General features: G+C 43.7%; 1 protein-coding gene across 5 annotated transcripts in view; it reads left to right on the top strand.

Moving 5' to 3' along the window:
* The window catches only part of nectin1b (nectin cell adhesion molecule 1b), a 379,915-nt gene that overhangs the window by 89,881 nt on the left and 272,085 nt on the right, over positions 1-17,949 (top strand). For all 5 annotated transcript variants that reach the window (XM_052039770.1, XM_052039767.1, XM_052039771.1 and 2 more), the window contains exon 2: positions 11,520-11,870. In XM_052039770.1, coding sequence (XP_051895730.1) covers positions 11,520-11,870 — 351 coding nt within the window. The remainder of the gene's footprint in view (positions 1-11,519; positions 11,871-17,949) is intronic.

Genomic DNA, 17,949 nt, shown 5'->3' with positions numbered 1-17,949 from the left:
CCCCTCTTATCCCATGGTAACCTCCTCCTTCCACCCCCAAATATCTATCAAGCATTTAGCAATTTCTGCCTTCAAAATATTACAAGACTCTGCTTTCAGTCCTTTGAAATAGTGAGTTCCAAAGGTGACCTTCTGAGAGAGTTTTGCCTCATCTGTCTTAAATGGGTGACTCCTTATTTTTAAATGGTGACTCCTGGTTCTAGGTCCTCCATCTCCTCTCCACATCTGTTAAGACTCCTCAGGATCTTGTAAGTTTCAGTCAAGTTGCGTTTCTCTCTCCTATATTCCAAATTTCACAATCCTAGCCTGTTCAATCTTCGCTCATAAGACAACATCTACTCTGGATGTTAGCCCAGTGAAGTTTGTGCTATTTCCAAAAGATCAGTAAATGAGGAGACTGATTCTGTACACCCCTCCAGATGTGCTCTCACCTATGACACCTTATAACTGAAGTACACCACCATACTTTAGCAATAAATAATGTGTTAGCTTTCCAAATTACTTGCCGAACTTGTATAGTAGGCTTTAGTGAATCATGAACTACAGTACTGATCTCTCTGCACTGAGTTCTGCAATCTCTCACCAGTTAGATAAAATGTTTTTTATTTGTCCTACTAAAATGGGCAGTTTCACATCTTCCCACGTTATAATCCATCTTCCCGATCTTATACTTACCTATAATGAAGAAAAACACGATGCTGGAGGAACTCAGCATCATCGTGTTTTTCATCTAGATTCCAGCATCTGCAGTCCTTTTGTTTCTCACGTATCTGTAACCCCTTACAGCCTCCCTTGATCCTCTTCACAACTTGCTCTCCTTTGGTCTTGTCATCAACAAATTTAGTGCATGTATTTTTGACTTCATCCAAATCACATATTATAAAATGTTGAGGGCTCAATACCACTCCTGTGCCACTTATGCCCACTCCCTTTTCCTATTAGCCAGCCAATCCTCTATCTGTGCCAGTATATTATCTTCTAATGCATTGGTTAGTTGCAAACTTTAATAGTACTGTTGACGAGTTTTCAGCAGGAGAGCATACTTCAGCAGCAGTCATGATTCAATTTGCTAGCATTCTCTCTCCCAGCTAGGGTTTGGTGACTAGATGCCTCTCCTGGCAATTCTAATGTCTCCTGAACACAACCCATGCTGCCTGTGGGCTTTGCACCTGACTGAGGGGTGAGCTTGCAGCTGGCCGCACAGCACTTACTAAAGCCCTGGAGTGACACCGCTTGGGGTCAGTGAATCCCCTCTGAACACTGGTCTTTTTTTATTCCAAAATAAACTTTATTCATCATAAAAACCAAACTATATACAACAATAAAAACAGTGCAAACCTTTATATTTGTGTATGGATCAATCATTAGTGTTACCTTTTTGTATATAAAAAAACACAGCACCGATGCCCCTCGTGTGGCTCCCTGGGGTGCTACCCCAATCCTGTATTTGCAATATTTAAGGGGCTTTCTTGCCTGTCCCCACCCCTCCCTCTCCAGTGGCAGAAAAACCCTAAACTGTAGTCCTTCCCCACCGAGCCCTTGTGTTGGCTGCAACCAGCTTCAGTGCGTCCCTCAGCACGTACTCCTGCAGCCTGGAATGTGCTGGTCATTCCAGTTGTTCAGAATTGAAGGTTCTGTTTGATTCTCTGAGCCTGCTTCAGCTCTTGCACTATTGCCTGACTCCACCTCTGCCTCAATGTGTTCCTGAAACCTCATCCATGTTTTTGTTGTATTCTAGTACTCTCCTGGCAAGATTCCAATCCTCCAAACAACTATACACTTGAATTCACTGTCCTTTTCACCCACACTATTGTCTCTGAATCCAGCAATTTAAATTTGTTTCATCCTTTTATTCAAATCCCTGAATGGCATTGGCCCTGCCCCTTTGCTTTAACCTCCAGTAATAGTACAACCCTCTGAGATCACTGTCTTCCTTCAGTTCTGCACTCACCGGTAGAGGGGCAAAGTAGACAGAGTTCTGCAAATGACTCACCAAACCTCTCCATCTTTCTTTAAAAATGATCCCTAATATCTGCTCCCTAAGTTCACTGTTATTTTTTAGCTTTTCTAAAATCCTTTGCATGACCTGGTATCAACTTCTCTCTGGTGCTCCTGTGAAGCACTTTGGATTTTTTTTAAAACTTTGCTAAAAGTACTATGTAAATGCAAGCTGCTCATTTGTAAGATTTTATTTAATGTGTCGGTACTCAGTGATGTTATCAGTTCAATAACATTTTTGAGGCCAGTTTAAATGTTCTCAAATGTGTTGTACTTTAGTGCATTTACATTCCTTGCCCTACTCTCACACTGGGCTTCTGCCCAGTTGTTCATGTTCCTGCATTGTTTCCTCAAACTACATCTGATACCTCATTTCCCACAAGCTCCAGTGCACTCCTTGATGTGTTGCTCAAGTTTGTCAACTTGTGGCTGTCTGAGCTAGATTTCTGAACACCATGATGAGAATATTGGGCATGTAGTCTAGTGAACAGGATACATTAATCTAACTGTAACAGTGAACTAGCCACCCAGAGTCTGGAATTGCACCAGTCTGGTCTTTTCTAGTCAAGTGCTTGGAACTTAAATGTAAGTTACCTGATTATTGCAAGAGAAAGGAAAGCAGAAGCCTAAATGATCTGCACGTCTTGAAGGGAAGGGATCCTGATACCTTTGTCTGCTCGGGCCTAAACGTGATGCCCGTCTTTTTTTTACATATTTGTCCCTTGGTGGTCCTTGGAATAAGTCGGGATGGGCAATGAATTTGTGCATCCCAAGGACAAATGGGGGGAAAAAAATTGAAATTGCTACTTGTGCATACTACAATGGACATGAGTTCCAATTTCATCTGACTGGCTAAATTTGGTAAATAACCTTGCCTGATGTCCAAGATTCAAGACCACCTCCCCTCCCCATTGGTCACTATCTGCCTCACCAAGTGTCTTTGGCTCCAACATTGGCCTCATCAGCCATTTCGGAGCTCATAAAACTGGAGTTGATGTAAATCATCCTCAATTGCAAGGCTCTGCCAGAGAGAAGAGACATGAACTTGAGCTGTTTAGCAAGGATCTGGAAGGCATCTCCTTTTGTGACCTCTATTGGAATTACAACAGGATGCCTGTTGGTAAGGAATGAGCTTGGAGCCTGTACCTAGTTTCTACATTAAATCTGTAAGCCAACCCCCTTCCCCACCACCCCCCCCCCAACCCTTTTATACTAGCTATCTCATCTCTTCCTTTCAGTCCAGATGAAGGGTCTCAACCCGAAATGTTGATTGTCCACTTCCCTCCATAGATGCTGCCTGACCCACTGAGTTCCTTCAGTACTTTGTGTGTTGCTCCAACAGTGCATGTGTATGTGTTTTGGGAGAAGTTTCCAGCTGTGCCTGCCTTGTGTGTCATGGACATCCAGGTTGATTATTTTTGGTCCACTGTGAAGATGTGGGTTCTGGAGGTTTTCATTTGTCCTTGGGACCTGGGATCCTCTGGAGGAAGCTGGATTGTGAGGCCCATGGAGAATTCACCACAATGATGATCTTAACCAGTCGGAGAACGCACCTGAACAGTTGCACAACTCGATTAGCTTTGGAGGCTGTACATTGTATATTTTGTGCTCTTTGAATTCCAGGCATCATTAAACCAATGAACTCCAAGCATTTGTTAGAGGCACCATTAATAATAGATATTGTGTTTTGGTTGTTGATGCACTGTAGGAGCCCATGTGCCTGAGCTGTCCCTCTAGGGGTAACAAGATGGTGTATGGTTTGAGCTACATTCTTGGATAATTTTTCATCATCTGTGCATTCTTATTGGGATCGCTTAACCCTTCTGGTAACTCCTATTTGTTGCCATATACCTTCTGCAGAGGCACCAGATGGCAGATGATCAGTGGATCTGAATTAGGAAATCTGTTTCTAACTCCCTGGGCAACTTCCTGTAGTGCAACTTTGCAAATGCTGCATCTGCTTTTCTTATCCAACGACTGCTTGGCGCCTGAACCCTTTCCAAGTAGCCAGCTTTAGCTTCTGAAAATGACTTTGGTGTTTGCTGCCTGTTGAGATGGCTGCTGTTGCTGCCACTGCTTTGGGGGGGGGGGGGGGGGGTCGGCTCTGGGAAGCAGATCAGCTGATATCCTGTGCCCATTTCCTGCGGTCAGGCAGTTCTGGAGCTGGCAAATTGAGTGTTGTGGGAAGGCCCTGGGTTGCGGGGTGGTGTTGAGCTGATGAGAAGCATTACTATACAAAAGTTTCTTTATCAGTAAGGTAGGTTGTAGACAAAGCAACATTTGAAGATATTGTGCAATGACTTTCTGAGAGCTAATCCCTGCCAGGGTAAATATGGAGGTTGGAAAATGCCCACCATTAAATGGGGAGAAAGTAAAGAGGAGGAGTGGTGTGAATGCAGTAATCAGCTGCATTCCATTGTGGGATATTGTGAAGGTAGGATGCATGTACTGCACTGTAGAAGAATTGTTTTTATTATTTATGTGGACATTGCTGGCAAGGCCAGCATTAGTGGTGTCTCTCTGGTTGCCCCTTGAACTCTTCACACAGAGGGTGTGTGGAATGAGCTGTTAGGAAATGGTAGAGTGGGGGTACAATTACAATCTTTTGAAAGACATTTGGACTGGTATATGGATAGAAAAGGTTTCGAGGGACATGGGCCAAACACAGGCAAATGGGACAAGCTCAGACAGACATCTTGGTCGGCATGGATGAGTTGAGCCGAAGGGCCTGCTTCCATGCTATATAACCCTGGCTCACTAGACCACCATAAAGGGCAATTAAGGCAGAGTACACTGGTGTATTTGGCATTGCACATGTGTCAGACAGGGTGAGGATGGCAGATTCCCTTCCCAATGACATTAGTGAATCATGGGCTGATAATGAAAATCCAATTGCTTCATTGTCACTCATACCAGCTATTTTTACTTCCAAAGGTTAGTTTAAGATGCTTCAAGGTGGGATTCATTCTTGTGTCCCCAGATCTGTGATCCAGGCCTCCTAACACCAAACCAGTCGTGATGTTACTCAGCCCCTACGTGATGACTGTGGGTAGTGATAGAATGAGTCTCAGATGGGCAAGGTGGATGAGGAAGGCTAAGGTTCCATGTGCTGCCAAAATTATTCCAATAGAAGAATGACATCTGACAGAGGAGCAGCTTTGCTTTGAGCGGTTGGAATGACTGTGGCTATTTGTGGAGTGGACACAGACAGTCTCCTCCTCCACCACTTATGTGTGTATAAATGTGGATCAAGTTTGCAAGTTTTAAAGCGAAGTAATGTTGGCTTTGGGTAGGTAAACCAGTCTGGCATTTTATCACCTGCAGTCCATTTGGTGAATCAATGTCTTCTAAACTAAGGCTGGGAAAAGGCTAGACTGCAGGAACTGGAGTGTGGCGGATACTCTAACAATTGGCACTTCCAGACTGAATGTGGAAATTCACTGCCTAAGTATGTTGGTATCTTTCTCCTATAACTCTATAAGAAGTGTTTTTATTACTTGTGCTAGGCCAGCATTTGTGGTGTATCTCTGATTGCTCATTGAATCAAGTCCTTTGTTAGATCACTTCACATAAGTCTTTATACTACCATAGCTAATGGGTAACTGGAAATGAGTGCAGTGTACAAATGTATTTATGATTGAATTCTTTAGGATCTAATCAGCTTGGATTATGAATGAAAACAAATCTGTTACAAAGTTAGATAAATCATTGGAGCAACAAGAACATGCATCACTCTTTCAACCTAACGTAAAGCCTTTCCCTCCACTCCGGAAGGCAGTGGCTCCTGTCAGGCCATGACTCCGTGCAATCTTCTATTCCCCTTCCCATTGTCCACTCTCATGGATATGAGTGAGAAAACACTTGACTGCTTGAACATTGTGGACAAGCCAGGACCTGACCATTCCCACAGGCTCATGGCTACATGAGTTGCCAACCAGTGATCAACAGTTTTATTGTTCCTGCCTCAGAGAATTTTGTCTAATTCTAGCTTCAAGTGCTATTTGCTTGACAGCACAGATAGGCAGTCAGACCTAGTGACTTGCACACGTAATCTAGGAGATCTACTGGGGCTCTGATTTTCATTAGGTTACTCAATGAAGGTTTTGTTCAATCCTGCACTTAGAGTTATAAAATGTGGTTTTACAAATGTTAATGGAAAAAAAGTGAGTTAAGAAATGTGGAGAAAATCAGTTAAGTACATTATAGGTTTTGGGGAAATAAGATTAAAGTTGCTTGCTTTTAAAAGGGGTTAACATGTGATCATGAGCAATAGCAGGAGACCAAACAGCCACTTGAACCTAATGTAAGATCACTTGCCTCAAACTCACTTTCCCAGCCTATTCTCGTATTCCATGATTACCTCGGCATTCTCAGTCTTGAATATATTCAGTGACTGAGTATCCATAGCAATTTGGGTCAAGGAATTGCAAAGATTTACAACACCAAATGAAGGAAATCTTCCTAGCCCCTGTTCTTAAATCCCTTTATCCTGAGACCATGACCGTTGGTTCTAAACTCCCTAGCAAGTTACCATTGCCCATGGTAATATAAAGACTTGTGTGAAGTGGTCCAGCAAAGGATTTGATTCAAGGAGCGGTCAGAGATGCACCACCAATGCTGGCCTTGCGAAAGTGAGATTCCTCTTGGCATCTACCCTGACAACCCCCCTCAAAATTTTAGTGATATAATGAGTAATTTTACCAAGTATAGTACTTGAGGCATGAATATTTCCACAAAGGTTTGTGATATTTTCCTTGTGCTTGTATTGGATGTACTGCTTCTACAAATTTGAGTATTAAAGTTAAAGGTGAAACTGCTGTCACAGTGCCTGAAACTGCAACCACAGCCCATGTTGTCCCATCATCAGCGGAGGGGATACCAACAGAGTGCACTTCATACCAGCATGCATGAAATGAGTTGTACTTGGAGCTTTGGTCCAAACTCTGCTGATCACGTCAGCATTTCTTGCAATTTTATTTCCCTTTTAAAAGGGGTCAAGTTATGAGCTGGATCTTTAAGACGATACATTTTTAAAGGCATAATAAAAACACAAGATGCAGAGTTTTAATATTTCATCTGGATGACTCTTCATGAAATGTTTAGAGAGGTTCTGATTAGTAGGTCACTTTTCAGTCATTCCTAGTGAAGAAATTGTCTTATGGAGAACCTGTAGTGGAGGCAGAGGCAAGGAAATGGTGGTGAGTGAGTTTGCTGCCTGTGAACAACTTGCACCTGACGGTTATTTTCAGCTACAGCCTGCAATGTCTTCTGGTGCATAAATAATTGTTCTGAATAATTTAAAAAGTAAAGATTGAGTAGAGTAAATAGCAGCCTTATTAACCTTATAAAGGAATAACCAAAAAACTGCCCCTTGCAGGCATTGGAAAAGGAACAGAGGCAAGAGGTGTGGAGTGGTGGTGGGGGATTGGGGGAGAGAAAACAAAACCCATGTCAGACTGTGGCAGGAGGTAACTGGGATTAGAGAGAAGTGCATCAGTGTGCCAGTTGAAGTTATTGAAGTTTGGAACCTAAGGCATCTTTTCAACAAGAGCAAATATCCAGCTGTAATTGTATTACCAGGCGCAGATGTGACTGACCCGCGAACGTCACATTTACTCTCCGGCTAAGATACTAATTACGTTTCCAGCAGCATCTCTGATTCCCAGGACCGCTTGAGGATGTTTGCTTCAGTGCTCGTATTTTATCTAAAACAGCAACTCCACCAGCAAGTCGATGGAGAATATTACTCCAATGCCTGTCCGAGAATTTTGATCAATTCTGCACAGTTGAAAATACTGAGGCTGAAAATCACAAATAGTCATTCCCAGGGACGACATAGTATTTTCTTTTTCCTTTTGATTCATACTTTGGATGGTTCAGTTAACTGGCTGATGTGCTGAAAACGAGGAGGGTTTAGTGATACCAGAGACTGCAGATGCTGGAATCTGGAGCAACACAAACGCTGGAGGAACTCAGTGGGTCAGGCAGCATCTATGGAGGGGAATGGATAGTCGTTGTTTAGGGGTGGAACTCTTCCTTGTTACCTTTTTTATACTGGCTATCTCCCCTCTCATTTCAGTCCAGATGAAGTGTCTCAACCGTAAATGTCAACTGCCCATTTCCCTCCAAAGATGCTTCCAAAGATGTACAGGTTAGGAAGTTGTGGGCATGCTAATGTTGGCGCCAGAAGTGTGGCGACACTTGCGGACTGCTCCCAGAACACTACACAAAAGATTTATTTCACTGTGTGTTTCGATGTACATGTGACTAAAAGATATCTTACCTGCTGAGTTCCTCCAGTGTTTTGTGTTGCTGAAGAATCTTTGTTCCTTTGGAAGTTGGTACCAGTTGTTTATTTAATACAAATGAACCCAGACTTCTAATTTCCCAGACCTGCACCATAGAATTGCATGGGCCTGACCCCCTACAGGCACAGACATCCCAACATACAACCAGCTGGGCGAATCTGCCCACAGATACACAAAGGCATGCCATCATCTGCCCCAAGGCACTGAAGTATTGAAAGTCCCTTGTGAGACTTGTTTCTGAAGTAGTGAGCGTTATACCCTCTCAGCAGAGACTATTTTTCTTTGATTGTGTAATAGTTTTGGAATCGGTCTACTGAAACTGTTGATGAGTCGAAATTGCCCTCTGCTTTCCTATGCTTATCTGCTTCATATAAATAGTATGCATTGGAATGAGCAGCGTTATCGCTGTGTGGATGTGAACATTTTGTGGAGAGGTGGAGGAGGGGTCTGCTAGTAGTGTATCTTTCGACCTGTTCCACACAGATAAACTGCTCGTTGTTTAGCTATGATATGTTGAAATAGTCTGTGCATGACAGTTGAAGATCTATGGTTTAATTTGAGTGATTTACTGTAAAGGCCACACAGTATGCAAGATCAGGTACATTCAATACTCCTGTTCTCGGAACATGGAGACTAATTTGACAAAATAGATCTTGGAAGTCATTTTTTTTCCTTTTTGGCAGAGCTGGAATGGGAGCCAAGTCCTTGCTTGAATTAATTTCCGTATTAATGAAGTGGGATGTTGCTTGATATGCTTCATTCTTTCCAGGGAACAGTTGAAGCAGCAATCACTGATTTAAAGTCTTCAGTGTAGATCTGGTCACTGTTTGTTGTTTTTGCCCATCACTAGTCTGAGGTGTGGTGAAAATAGACAAAGAATCGGAGAAATAGCGACACAAGACTGCAGATGCTGGAATCTGGAGGAACACACAAGCTGGAGGAACTTTGGGTCAGGCAGCATCTATGGAGGGAAATGTACAGTTGACATTTTGGGTCGAGACCCTTCGTCTGGTCCATATGCTGCCTGACCCACTGAGAGTTTCTCCATCCTTCTGTGTGTTGCTAATGAGTCAATGAATGCAAGCTGAGTTTTGATTAGCCTTTGAAATTTTGCCGCATCATTCCTGCAACAGCCTTGTTTGGGTCGCCCTGCAATGAATGTCCTCCTATTCGTAAAGGATCATGAGGGGATGCCATTGTGCATAATTATTCCTCTGCTCCAAATGAATAAAGTGAGAATACAGTGGGTGAAGTTATTGCCAGTGTCCGGAGATGGTAATCTGAAAACAAAGGATGGCATAAGTGGGCAACAGAACAGTGGAAAAGGCCAGTCAGCAGCAAAATAAAAAGACCATAAACACAATGAGTCGTGCAACTGAAAGGCATATTACAGTCCCACTGACAATGAGGGCAGGTTCCTTACAGAAGACTAATTGCTGTTCCATTCGCAATGGAGGCAGTTTCATTAGAGGAGACGTAATACAGTCCCACTGATGAAATTGGATTGATTACAGGAGACATTTGCAGTCCTGCTGACGGTGGAGGTGGGCTCATTACAGAGGATGGATTGCGGTCCTACTGAGAGTGGAGGCAGGATCAGTACAGGAGAAAGATTGCAGGGTTGATATTCCTCCTTTATGCTTTCTAAAATTCCTTTGGATTCAGAAGAACGAGCTGATTGCTGGCAGATCAGTCAATGCCCAAGTATCTGATCATTGGCTATGTTGGCATGGTTGTTCCCCTGTAGAGGAGCAGCAATGGTGCAAGCTTTCCAATTGGGCCCATCTGCAGAACCTACCCATGGAACTTCTGGAAAACTGACATCTGCTTTATTATTGTTATAGTCTACTTTGGGGGGGTTTTGGCCTGGCACTGTGAAGGACTCTTATTGGGCATGGTAATAAGGTAATTCTCGGGGAGAAAAAGTAATCAGAAATGATTTGGAAATGCAACAGAATGACCACAGAGCTCCAAGAATGGATTAATGTTGCCTTGTGAATGTATGTGTTGATGTGAGTATTTCATTACTGGACTCCAAGAGGAGTTGGTGGCTCATTAATGTGATGAGTCCCAAGGGGCTTGTTACATTCGAGAACAAGTGTTGAATTTTGTAGAGCAATCCTGGACTGACTGCGTGGCCTTTCAATACAGAATCTTCATATCTGGAGTTTTGTATTCTGCTGAAGAGATCTCTCTGCAAAACAAGAAGTATGAATAGTGTGTGTTTACTGCAACCTATTGGAGAGTTGTGCTCTACGCTGTGCACTACCTGCTTTGGTTGCATATCTAGGTCACTGCATTGATTGTTACTCCTCCATGGGAACAGTGAAACTTGGCGGATGTTCAGCGTGCCCGTTAAGGAAGCACGGCTACATTTGATTGGCAGCATGGCATTGAGATGTAATATTTCATATGATGTATATTCCCATGAGTAAATATTTGGCAGTTGAAAATGCACAGCTGAATGAATTCAGCCAAGGGTAGTGAGTAAGCAAAGTCCAGGTATTGGATGTTGTTACTGAATGTGTATGAATGCTGCAGAAGCTCATTCTCATCATTAATTATGTTGTTTTCTCGAAACTTGTGCTTATGCACAGGAATGGAAATTAGTTCCCTGGACTGAACACAGTGCATTATGTAAAGCAGCACTTGTATTGTTACTTGAGGAATTCGGCTTGACAAGTTTATTGCTGTGAAAGAAATAGTTGCTGTACTCTTTCCTATACGGTGCCCTTTCCATAGTCAACTCTCGTCCTCCTCCTTGCACCCCTCTCAAGTATTCTATCACCATGTCCCTCATGTTATTAGAATTCTTTAACTATTACAGAACTTAATTGGTGCTTGATGCAGTAAGCAGTACTCTCAGGTTAAGTTAAACTATCACAGGTTCGTAGCCTCTTGTAGTTGAGTGTCTTGAACCTCCTGTGATATGGTGCAGTAATGAGGGTAATACAGCTGTCCTTGGGTTGAAGCTTCTGCCTGTACGGATGCCACATTGTACTGCATTGGCAGTGTCCGTGGCAGACCGAGGGAACAATGGCACGACATCCCTTGGCAATTCTGACTGTACACCACTGAGGGACTCCCAAGAATGTGAAAAGTGCGAACGAAATGCAGCTACTTTCTTGTGCATGCAGTACAATTATATAAACAACAATGTACATTAATTTTGTCCCTGTAATTCCGACTTCTAACAAGATGATGTTGTTTCAGTTTTTCAGGCACAGACGGTGACAGTGGATGACAGCTTGTCTGGATTTATTGGCACCAGTGTGGTTTTGCGATGCACTTTCGTAAACAATGATCCCAAAATCAAAATCACTCAAGTCACATGGCAAAAGGCAACCAATGGGTCCAAGCAAAATATTGCCATTTTTCATCCGTCTATGGGGGTTTCTGTCCTGCCACCATACCAAGACAGAGTATCTTTCAAAAAGCCATCTCTAAATGATGCGACAATTGAGCTGTCCAGGTTGGAGCTGATGGACGAAGGGGTGTACATCTGTGAGTTTGCAACCTTCCCGACAGGAAACCGAGAGAGCCAGGTTAACCTCACTGTCTTTGGTAAGTGCATGTGTAAATCGGGCGAATGTTAATGCTGTGTCAGCCTGTAATTTCCAATGTACGTGCATTTCCAGTAGTTCTCTCGCTGGACAACCTGACCAGAGGACTGGACTTAGACCCAGAGTTTGAGTTGATGTGTCATCCTGCCCTGGTAATTTGAGAACTTGTATTGGCCTTTTTATATCAAAAGCTCAAATCAATAAAAGTGGCCACGAATCTGATGTTGGAACACCCAACTTGATAACCCAGTGTCCTTCAAACGAGGAAACTGATTGTTTTTGCCTGCTCTGGGCCTATTTGTGACTGTAGTGTCATGCCATCACAGTTAACTCTCGGAGGAGGTGATCGTTGACTCCCGAGAGATGTACTTTTCCTTTACCATTGGTCCAATGGAAATGTTTATAGCCATTTTGATCTCCCTTTACAACAGAAGCAGATGTGTTACTAAATCCTTTTGTGTGTTAGAACTGAGCATGTCGGAGTTGAGCTTGTGTAGAATGTGTGTGTGTACACATATACGTACAAATGAAAGTGGATGATGCCATGGGGGATATGTTGATTTCAGCCTGTCTATAGCTTCTCGGTATCACTGAGCATAATTACTTTAAGCTTGAAGTTATGATGGGATGTGAAAATTATGTCATTAGGAGCTTGATTTGCTAATTAGCTCTGTGCGGTGACCTATACTGGATTCAGTAACTCATGGAAAAAAAATAAGGCTTTGGTTTGAAAAAAGCATAACATATAATTGTGGGGTCCTTATTGTAAAACAAAGCTGTTCTTCCGACACCATATCTCCCAATGTTGCAATAATTCAGGAAGGAAACATAGACCTAGTGTATGCTGATCATTGTTATACCTGTAACCACTTAATGCTTGCACCTTGCATCAGTTGGGAGCCTTTCACAAATGCTTGCGGCTGAAGTGAATCAGCGCAGTGCGATAAATTTCAAAGAGAAGCTTGTTGATGGTCTAACTGCCTGTAGCTGTAGAGTAATCAGCAAGTGATGTTAGATAACTGCAATTTCACCAGCTATTACAATTATTCTTTAGCTGGTCTTATCATACTTAAGGAAGTTTCACAAATATTAAGAATGCTTATCATCATATGTTGATTACCAGCATCATCGTCGTCATAGGCAGTCCCTTGGGATCAAGGATGACTTGCTTCCACTCTGGTTTTGAGTGCAGAAGTGCCTGATAAGTCTGTGGTTCCCACATTGACTTTCCACAGATGGGGCAGGAGATGCCAGACTGTGGGCAGTTAGGTGGTTTGTGAGGTGGTTCACTCCTTCCTCCAATTACACAGGTCTTCCATGTGCTCCCAATGCACATCTGTGAGGTTATTAAAACCACCACAAATGTGCCTTCTCCACTACGAGTGATAATGGGCCAGAGATTCCCAGGAGTAGCTGGGATGTTGCACTTTAAACAGGCTTTGATCAGCGAAAGAAAGGTTATCCGTAACAAAGGACTGGAACTGTGGAGCCTCTGCAATCCTATCATTAAGCAAGGTTCCTCATTTTGCTTTATACAGGAGCAGGCAGGTTCAGTTACTATCAGTCAAGTCCTCCCCCTAGACAGTGAGCATCCATTTGATGTTCAGGCCATTGAATTGAGCTTCAAGACCAATGTCTTCCACCTGCAGCAGATCCTCTGCACACAATGTCCTCAAGGGCAAATTGGTTCTAGTAATCTTATAAATGGTGTAACCTCCCCTTCTGTAATGTCTTTAGAGTTTGGAGATGGTTTGTTATTATGATAACTGTGACCACACAGACATTATCTGTGATATTCCCCTGTGGCACTAGCTCTTTTAAAAGGTTGGAAAGATTAATCAGCCCACCCTCTTCTCATTCGTCCGTGGAACCTGTGTCCAATGTGTCTTGCACCCAGTTGTGGAGTTCACAGTGAATGTACAACCTATAATTCTCATGGGGCAGCTTTGGAAGCCTGTCTATACAATTCCATCATTAATGTTGCCTCATCTTTTTATGATCCATTGCTGTGCTCTGCTTGGACCAAGTTTCATACTCCTGATGGTTTGGTGGTTCAGTCTTGTGCGCCTCTACCCAGTCTCCCAGACCTGCCCCATGAACTATTTTGGTCTCTTTCTGTTCTCCTTCCACCTCTTCTGCCTCTCTCTACCACCCTGTCCCCTCACCACTTCACCCATAGCCTGCCCTCTACATCTCTCCATCGACTCCCCCCCAACCTTACTCTCTACCATCAGCCACTTGTCCCTGTGACTCACCCCACCACCCAAGTCTCCTTGCCCACCTTATGCTCGCTTCCTCTCTTGTTCCTCTCACCCTCTTGCTCTTCCTCCTTCCACACTCTCTCACCCTCCCAACATCTCTCCCTCTTACTCCTGACTCGCTTGCTTTCTCTCACTGCCGTGGGCTCCCCTGCACAACCCCTCCTCCCCACCTCAGCTGTACTTTAGTGATGTGGATTTCCTGGCTACAGTTACCCGAGCACATCTGCCACCATTCAGTAACCATGGAAGCAGGCCACTCAACAATTAAAGAGCATTCTCCTGTTCTATTTGTTTTCCCATTTCATCGACAAACATACAGAAGAGGTTAAAGTTCATTGGTTGCACTCTGCATCAATAATGAGATCACATGACCACTGTCTCTTGTTGCTAATCTAAGATGTGCTCAGCCATGTCTGGATTCCCAATTAACCAGATGTAACTGGGCAACAATAGTCTTGGCGAATTTCACGGCTGTTACTTGGTGAAGAACCCCTTAAGAGGGGATGTATTTTGTGAAGCTATTTACGTGGATAGATTGTAAATGGCCCTGGATGAGCCAAATGTACCAAATTTGTATTCAGAATTCAGTGTTGATCATTGACCAGTCTGATGTGCAGAGAGTAGCTTCATGTGAATTGTATGTGAGCCACACCGTGTTCATTCAGATTCAAGCAGTGCCTCCGGTTCCTAACATTATGCGGGTCAGGATTCTATTACTGCTCTCTGTTTCTTTCTCACACTAAACTCAATGGGGAAAGCAACAGGGCACTAGAATCCTTATTTTCATTTGGTTTACTTGCCTTGACGGATGGAGCTGGGATGGGGCTCCATGTCTGCGTTGACCTTATTCCACTAAGCTGACCAGTGCGAGCAAAAAGCATTTAAGCGACTTTGCTTCAAGTACTGCCCTGTACATGCCAGACTGGCTGAGTACATGGGATTTTGTGTGAACTTTATGCAGTGTGGTGCACACACTTCCACCCACACAGTTTCTAAGCACAAGCTGAAATGCTTGTTTGTATTCGCATGTAATCCTATACCTTGTATCTGCTGTGCCATCTAGCTAATGCTAGCTATGGAATGGCAGCTACAGCCAATGCACCATTCTGCACTTTGAGACATTATCTCTGTACTTGATAACCACTTTAATTTTGGGGGGTAAAATGAAAATCTATCCCATACAGCTAACTGCAGATATAGTGCAATAAACAATCTGCTGAAGGAACTCAGCAGGTCGAGCAGCGTCTGTGGGAGGAAAGGAATTGTCAACACTTCAGACTGAAACGCTGCATCAGGACTGGTTTTATAGTAGATCTGGTTTGACTGCAGATATAATAGACAATAGGAGAAGAAGTAGACCATTCGGCCCTTCAAGTCTGCACCGCCATTTTGAGATCATGGCTGATCCTCAACAATCAATATCCTGTTCCTGCCTTGTCCCCATATCCCTTGATTCAATAAGACCTGATTCTTTGTGGGCAGATGGTCTGCTTCTCTGCTGCACATTCCGATGTGATCATAAGTCATCTATTTAACTGTAGGAGTCGAATGAAAGGCAACAGCTGTCTGTATCACTACGTGACTGAGGGCCTGTGCTATTAAACAGCATCTGACATTTAGCAAAATAAGGATACACGGGCTCTCCAGGTTGAAGCAGAGCAGCAAATCATCTCGGCAGCATGGGCAAGAACAAAGCTCCAATGATCCATGGAGTTCTGCAGCCGACACCCATTCACTGTTTGAGGACGGAGGCGCATTTAACCTTTTCATTAGCAAGCTGGTCTACATAAAACATTTGCTTTGCATGACAATGTGATGGGACAGTTTAGGGGTCGAGTCTCTTGGCTTCCCAACTCTTCTCCAGTGCTGCTCATGCACATCAGCTCCTGGAGATTTGTTTCAAATGCGTTCAATTGAAAATGCAAATGTCAGATCCCTACCACAGTAATGTGGTCTTTATTCCATTATTGAAGGCAGCCTGTTGCTCCATCGCAGTGACTTGTCCTATTAAGGTGTGTAATATTGTGCGAGTACTGTTTATCTTCAATTTGATTACCAGTGTAGCACCAGGGGGGAAAAGTGTGCAGAAACTGCCAATCGTTAATTAAATGCCTGAATCTAGCTCCACGGCAACCACAGCCAGGGGTGGTGCTGGGTACTAGCCACATTCACGTAGGCCTCATCCCCAAGATTAGCATGTCCTGGAATACACAGGGCCAATTTTTACCTGGCCCTTTACATAAGGCTACATAGGGTTGATAAACTTCACCATTTGGCCCGAGCAATCCATGCTGGCATTTGTGTTCCACTTTTAAATCTCCCTCCTGTCTGTCTTCAACTAAATCTAATCCAGTGTCCTCTTGCTCCTTGTGCTTGTCCAGCCTTCCCTTTACTGCTGCAATTTGCTACGATGATCCCTGTGGCAGCGAGTACCACACTCCTGCCAGTGTTTGGGTAAAGAAGATTTTGCTGAATTCCTGCTGGATTTCCTAGTGACAGTTCTACACTGATGTCCTCAGGCCTTGCTCTTCCACTCAAGTGGAAAAGATCTCCCTGCATCCACTCTATTAAAAATCTCTTTCATTTATGCCTTTATAAGATCACCCCAACCGATCAATCAACAAGAAGAGGCTTTAGTTGGAGCTGCTATCTCATGACTTCATGTTCAGAGTGTGTACCACTTCAACACAACTACTGGTCCGATTTTCGTCTTCCTTCCTCGGTTCCTGCACCCCCCCCCCCACCCCCCAACTTTGATAACCTTGGTTTCTGCATCCGCCAACCCTGTGTGTGCTTCACCCAAACTCGCCCGGAGGGCCGTAGTACTCTCCGTCTCCCAGGAAATGGACAAATCCCAATATCAACACAGTGGGGCCTGAATACTTCTGAGGAAAGTGGATGAGATGAGTCTATTAATGAAGATTTACCTTTTTAATGTTATCGACATCATTTTCCTGTTCTGCTGCTTATAGACCCCCCACCCCCATCCTTGAGGGGAGAGGACCTTGCACTGCCCTGTCCCTCCTGCCCCCTTTTTTCCCCACCCCCTCCACCCTTGGGGTCCTCCTGCCCCTGTCTTCCCCCCCACCCTCAGGGACACCCTACCCCTTCACTCTGCCTCTGGCCTCCCTGCACCCCCTGTGGTCTCTGTCTCCACATTTTTTGTGTGTGTGTGTGTGTGTGTGTGTGTGTGTGGAGGAACAAGAGTAGTCCTAATTTTGCTGGAGAGAAAACATCCTGAAGCTCTGGAGTAAAATGGTTTCATTTCTAATTGCCTGTGTGTGTGTGTGTGTGTACCTGGCTCAGATAATGTCCATCCTTTACTATAAATTATTAAAAAGATTATTGACTGCTGTATTTTAACATTTATTTATGGCGAGTGTGGCTATAAATATAAAGCACCACCACTTATTCACAACATTCAAGCAATTTGTAACGTTAATCCCAAATTGATGATCATTTAAGGTGATGTGATCCATTAATTAACTACGTGTCAGAAATAATCCAGTGTTCTACAACACAAACATTCAGTTCACTTGCTGTTTTCTGAGCCCTCCCCTATCAGTTACCACTGAAGTACACAGAATACAATGAGTTGTGCTTCAGCATAGGACATGCATGCAATTACACAACTCATTTTGATTAGTTGGGTCTCTCTGGACTCTTTCACATTCACCTTTTGCACAGACATTTGCTGGTAATGTTTGTCTTGCCTCTCCATATCCTCTATTGTTCTATCGCCCCTCTGCTCCAATCGCCCATGTCTATTGCAGACTGCGGAGAGATTTCTCTGCTACCTGTTTTCCTCCTGCCTTTGCT

This window comes from Pristis pectinata, chromosome 27, assembly GCF_009764475.1.
Source record: "Pristis pectinata isolate sPriPec2 chromosome 27, sPriPec2.1.pri, whole genome shotgun sequence".
NCBI classification, from domain to species: domain Eukaryota; kingdom Metazoa; phylum Chordata; class Chondrichthyes; order Rhinopristiformes; family Pristidae; genus Pristis; species Pristis pectinata.
The sequence above is the reverse complement of the archived record's forward strand: the minus strand, read 5'-3'. Positions and strand labels throughout refer to the sequence as shown.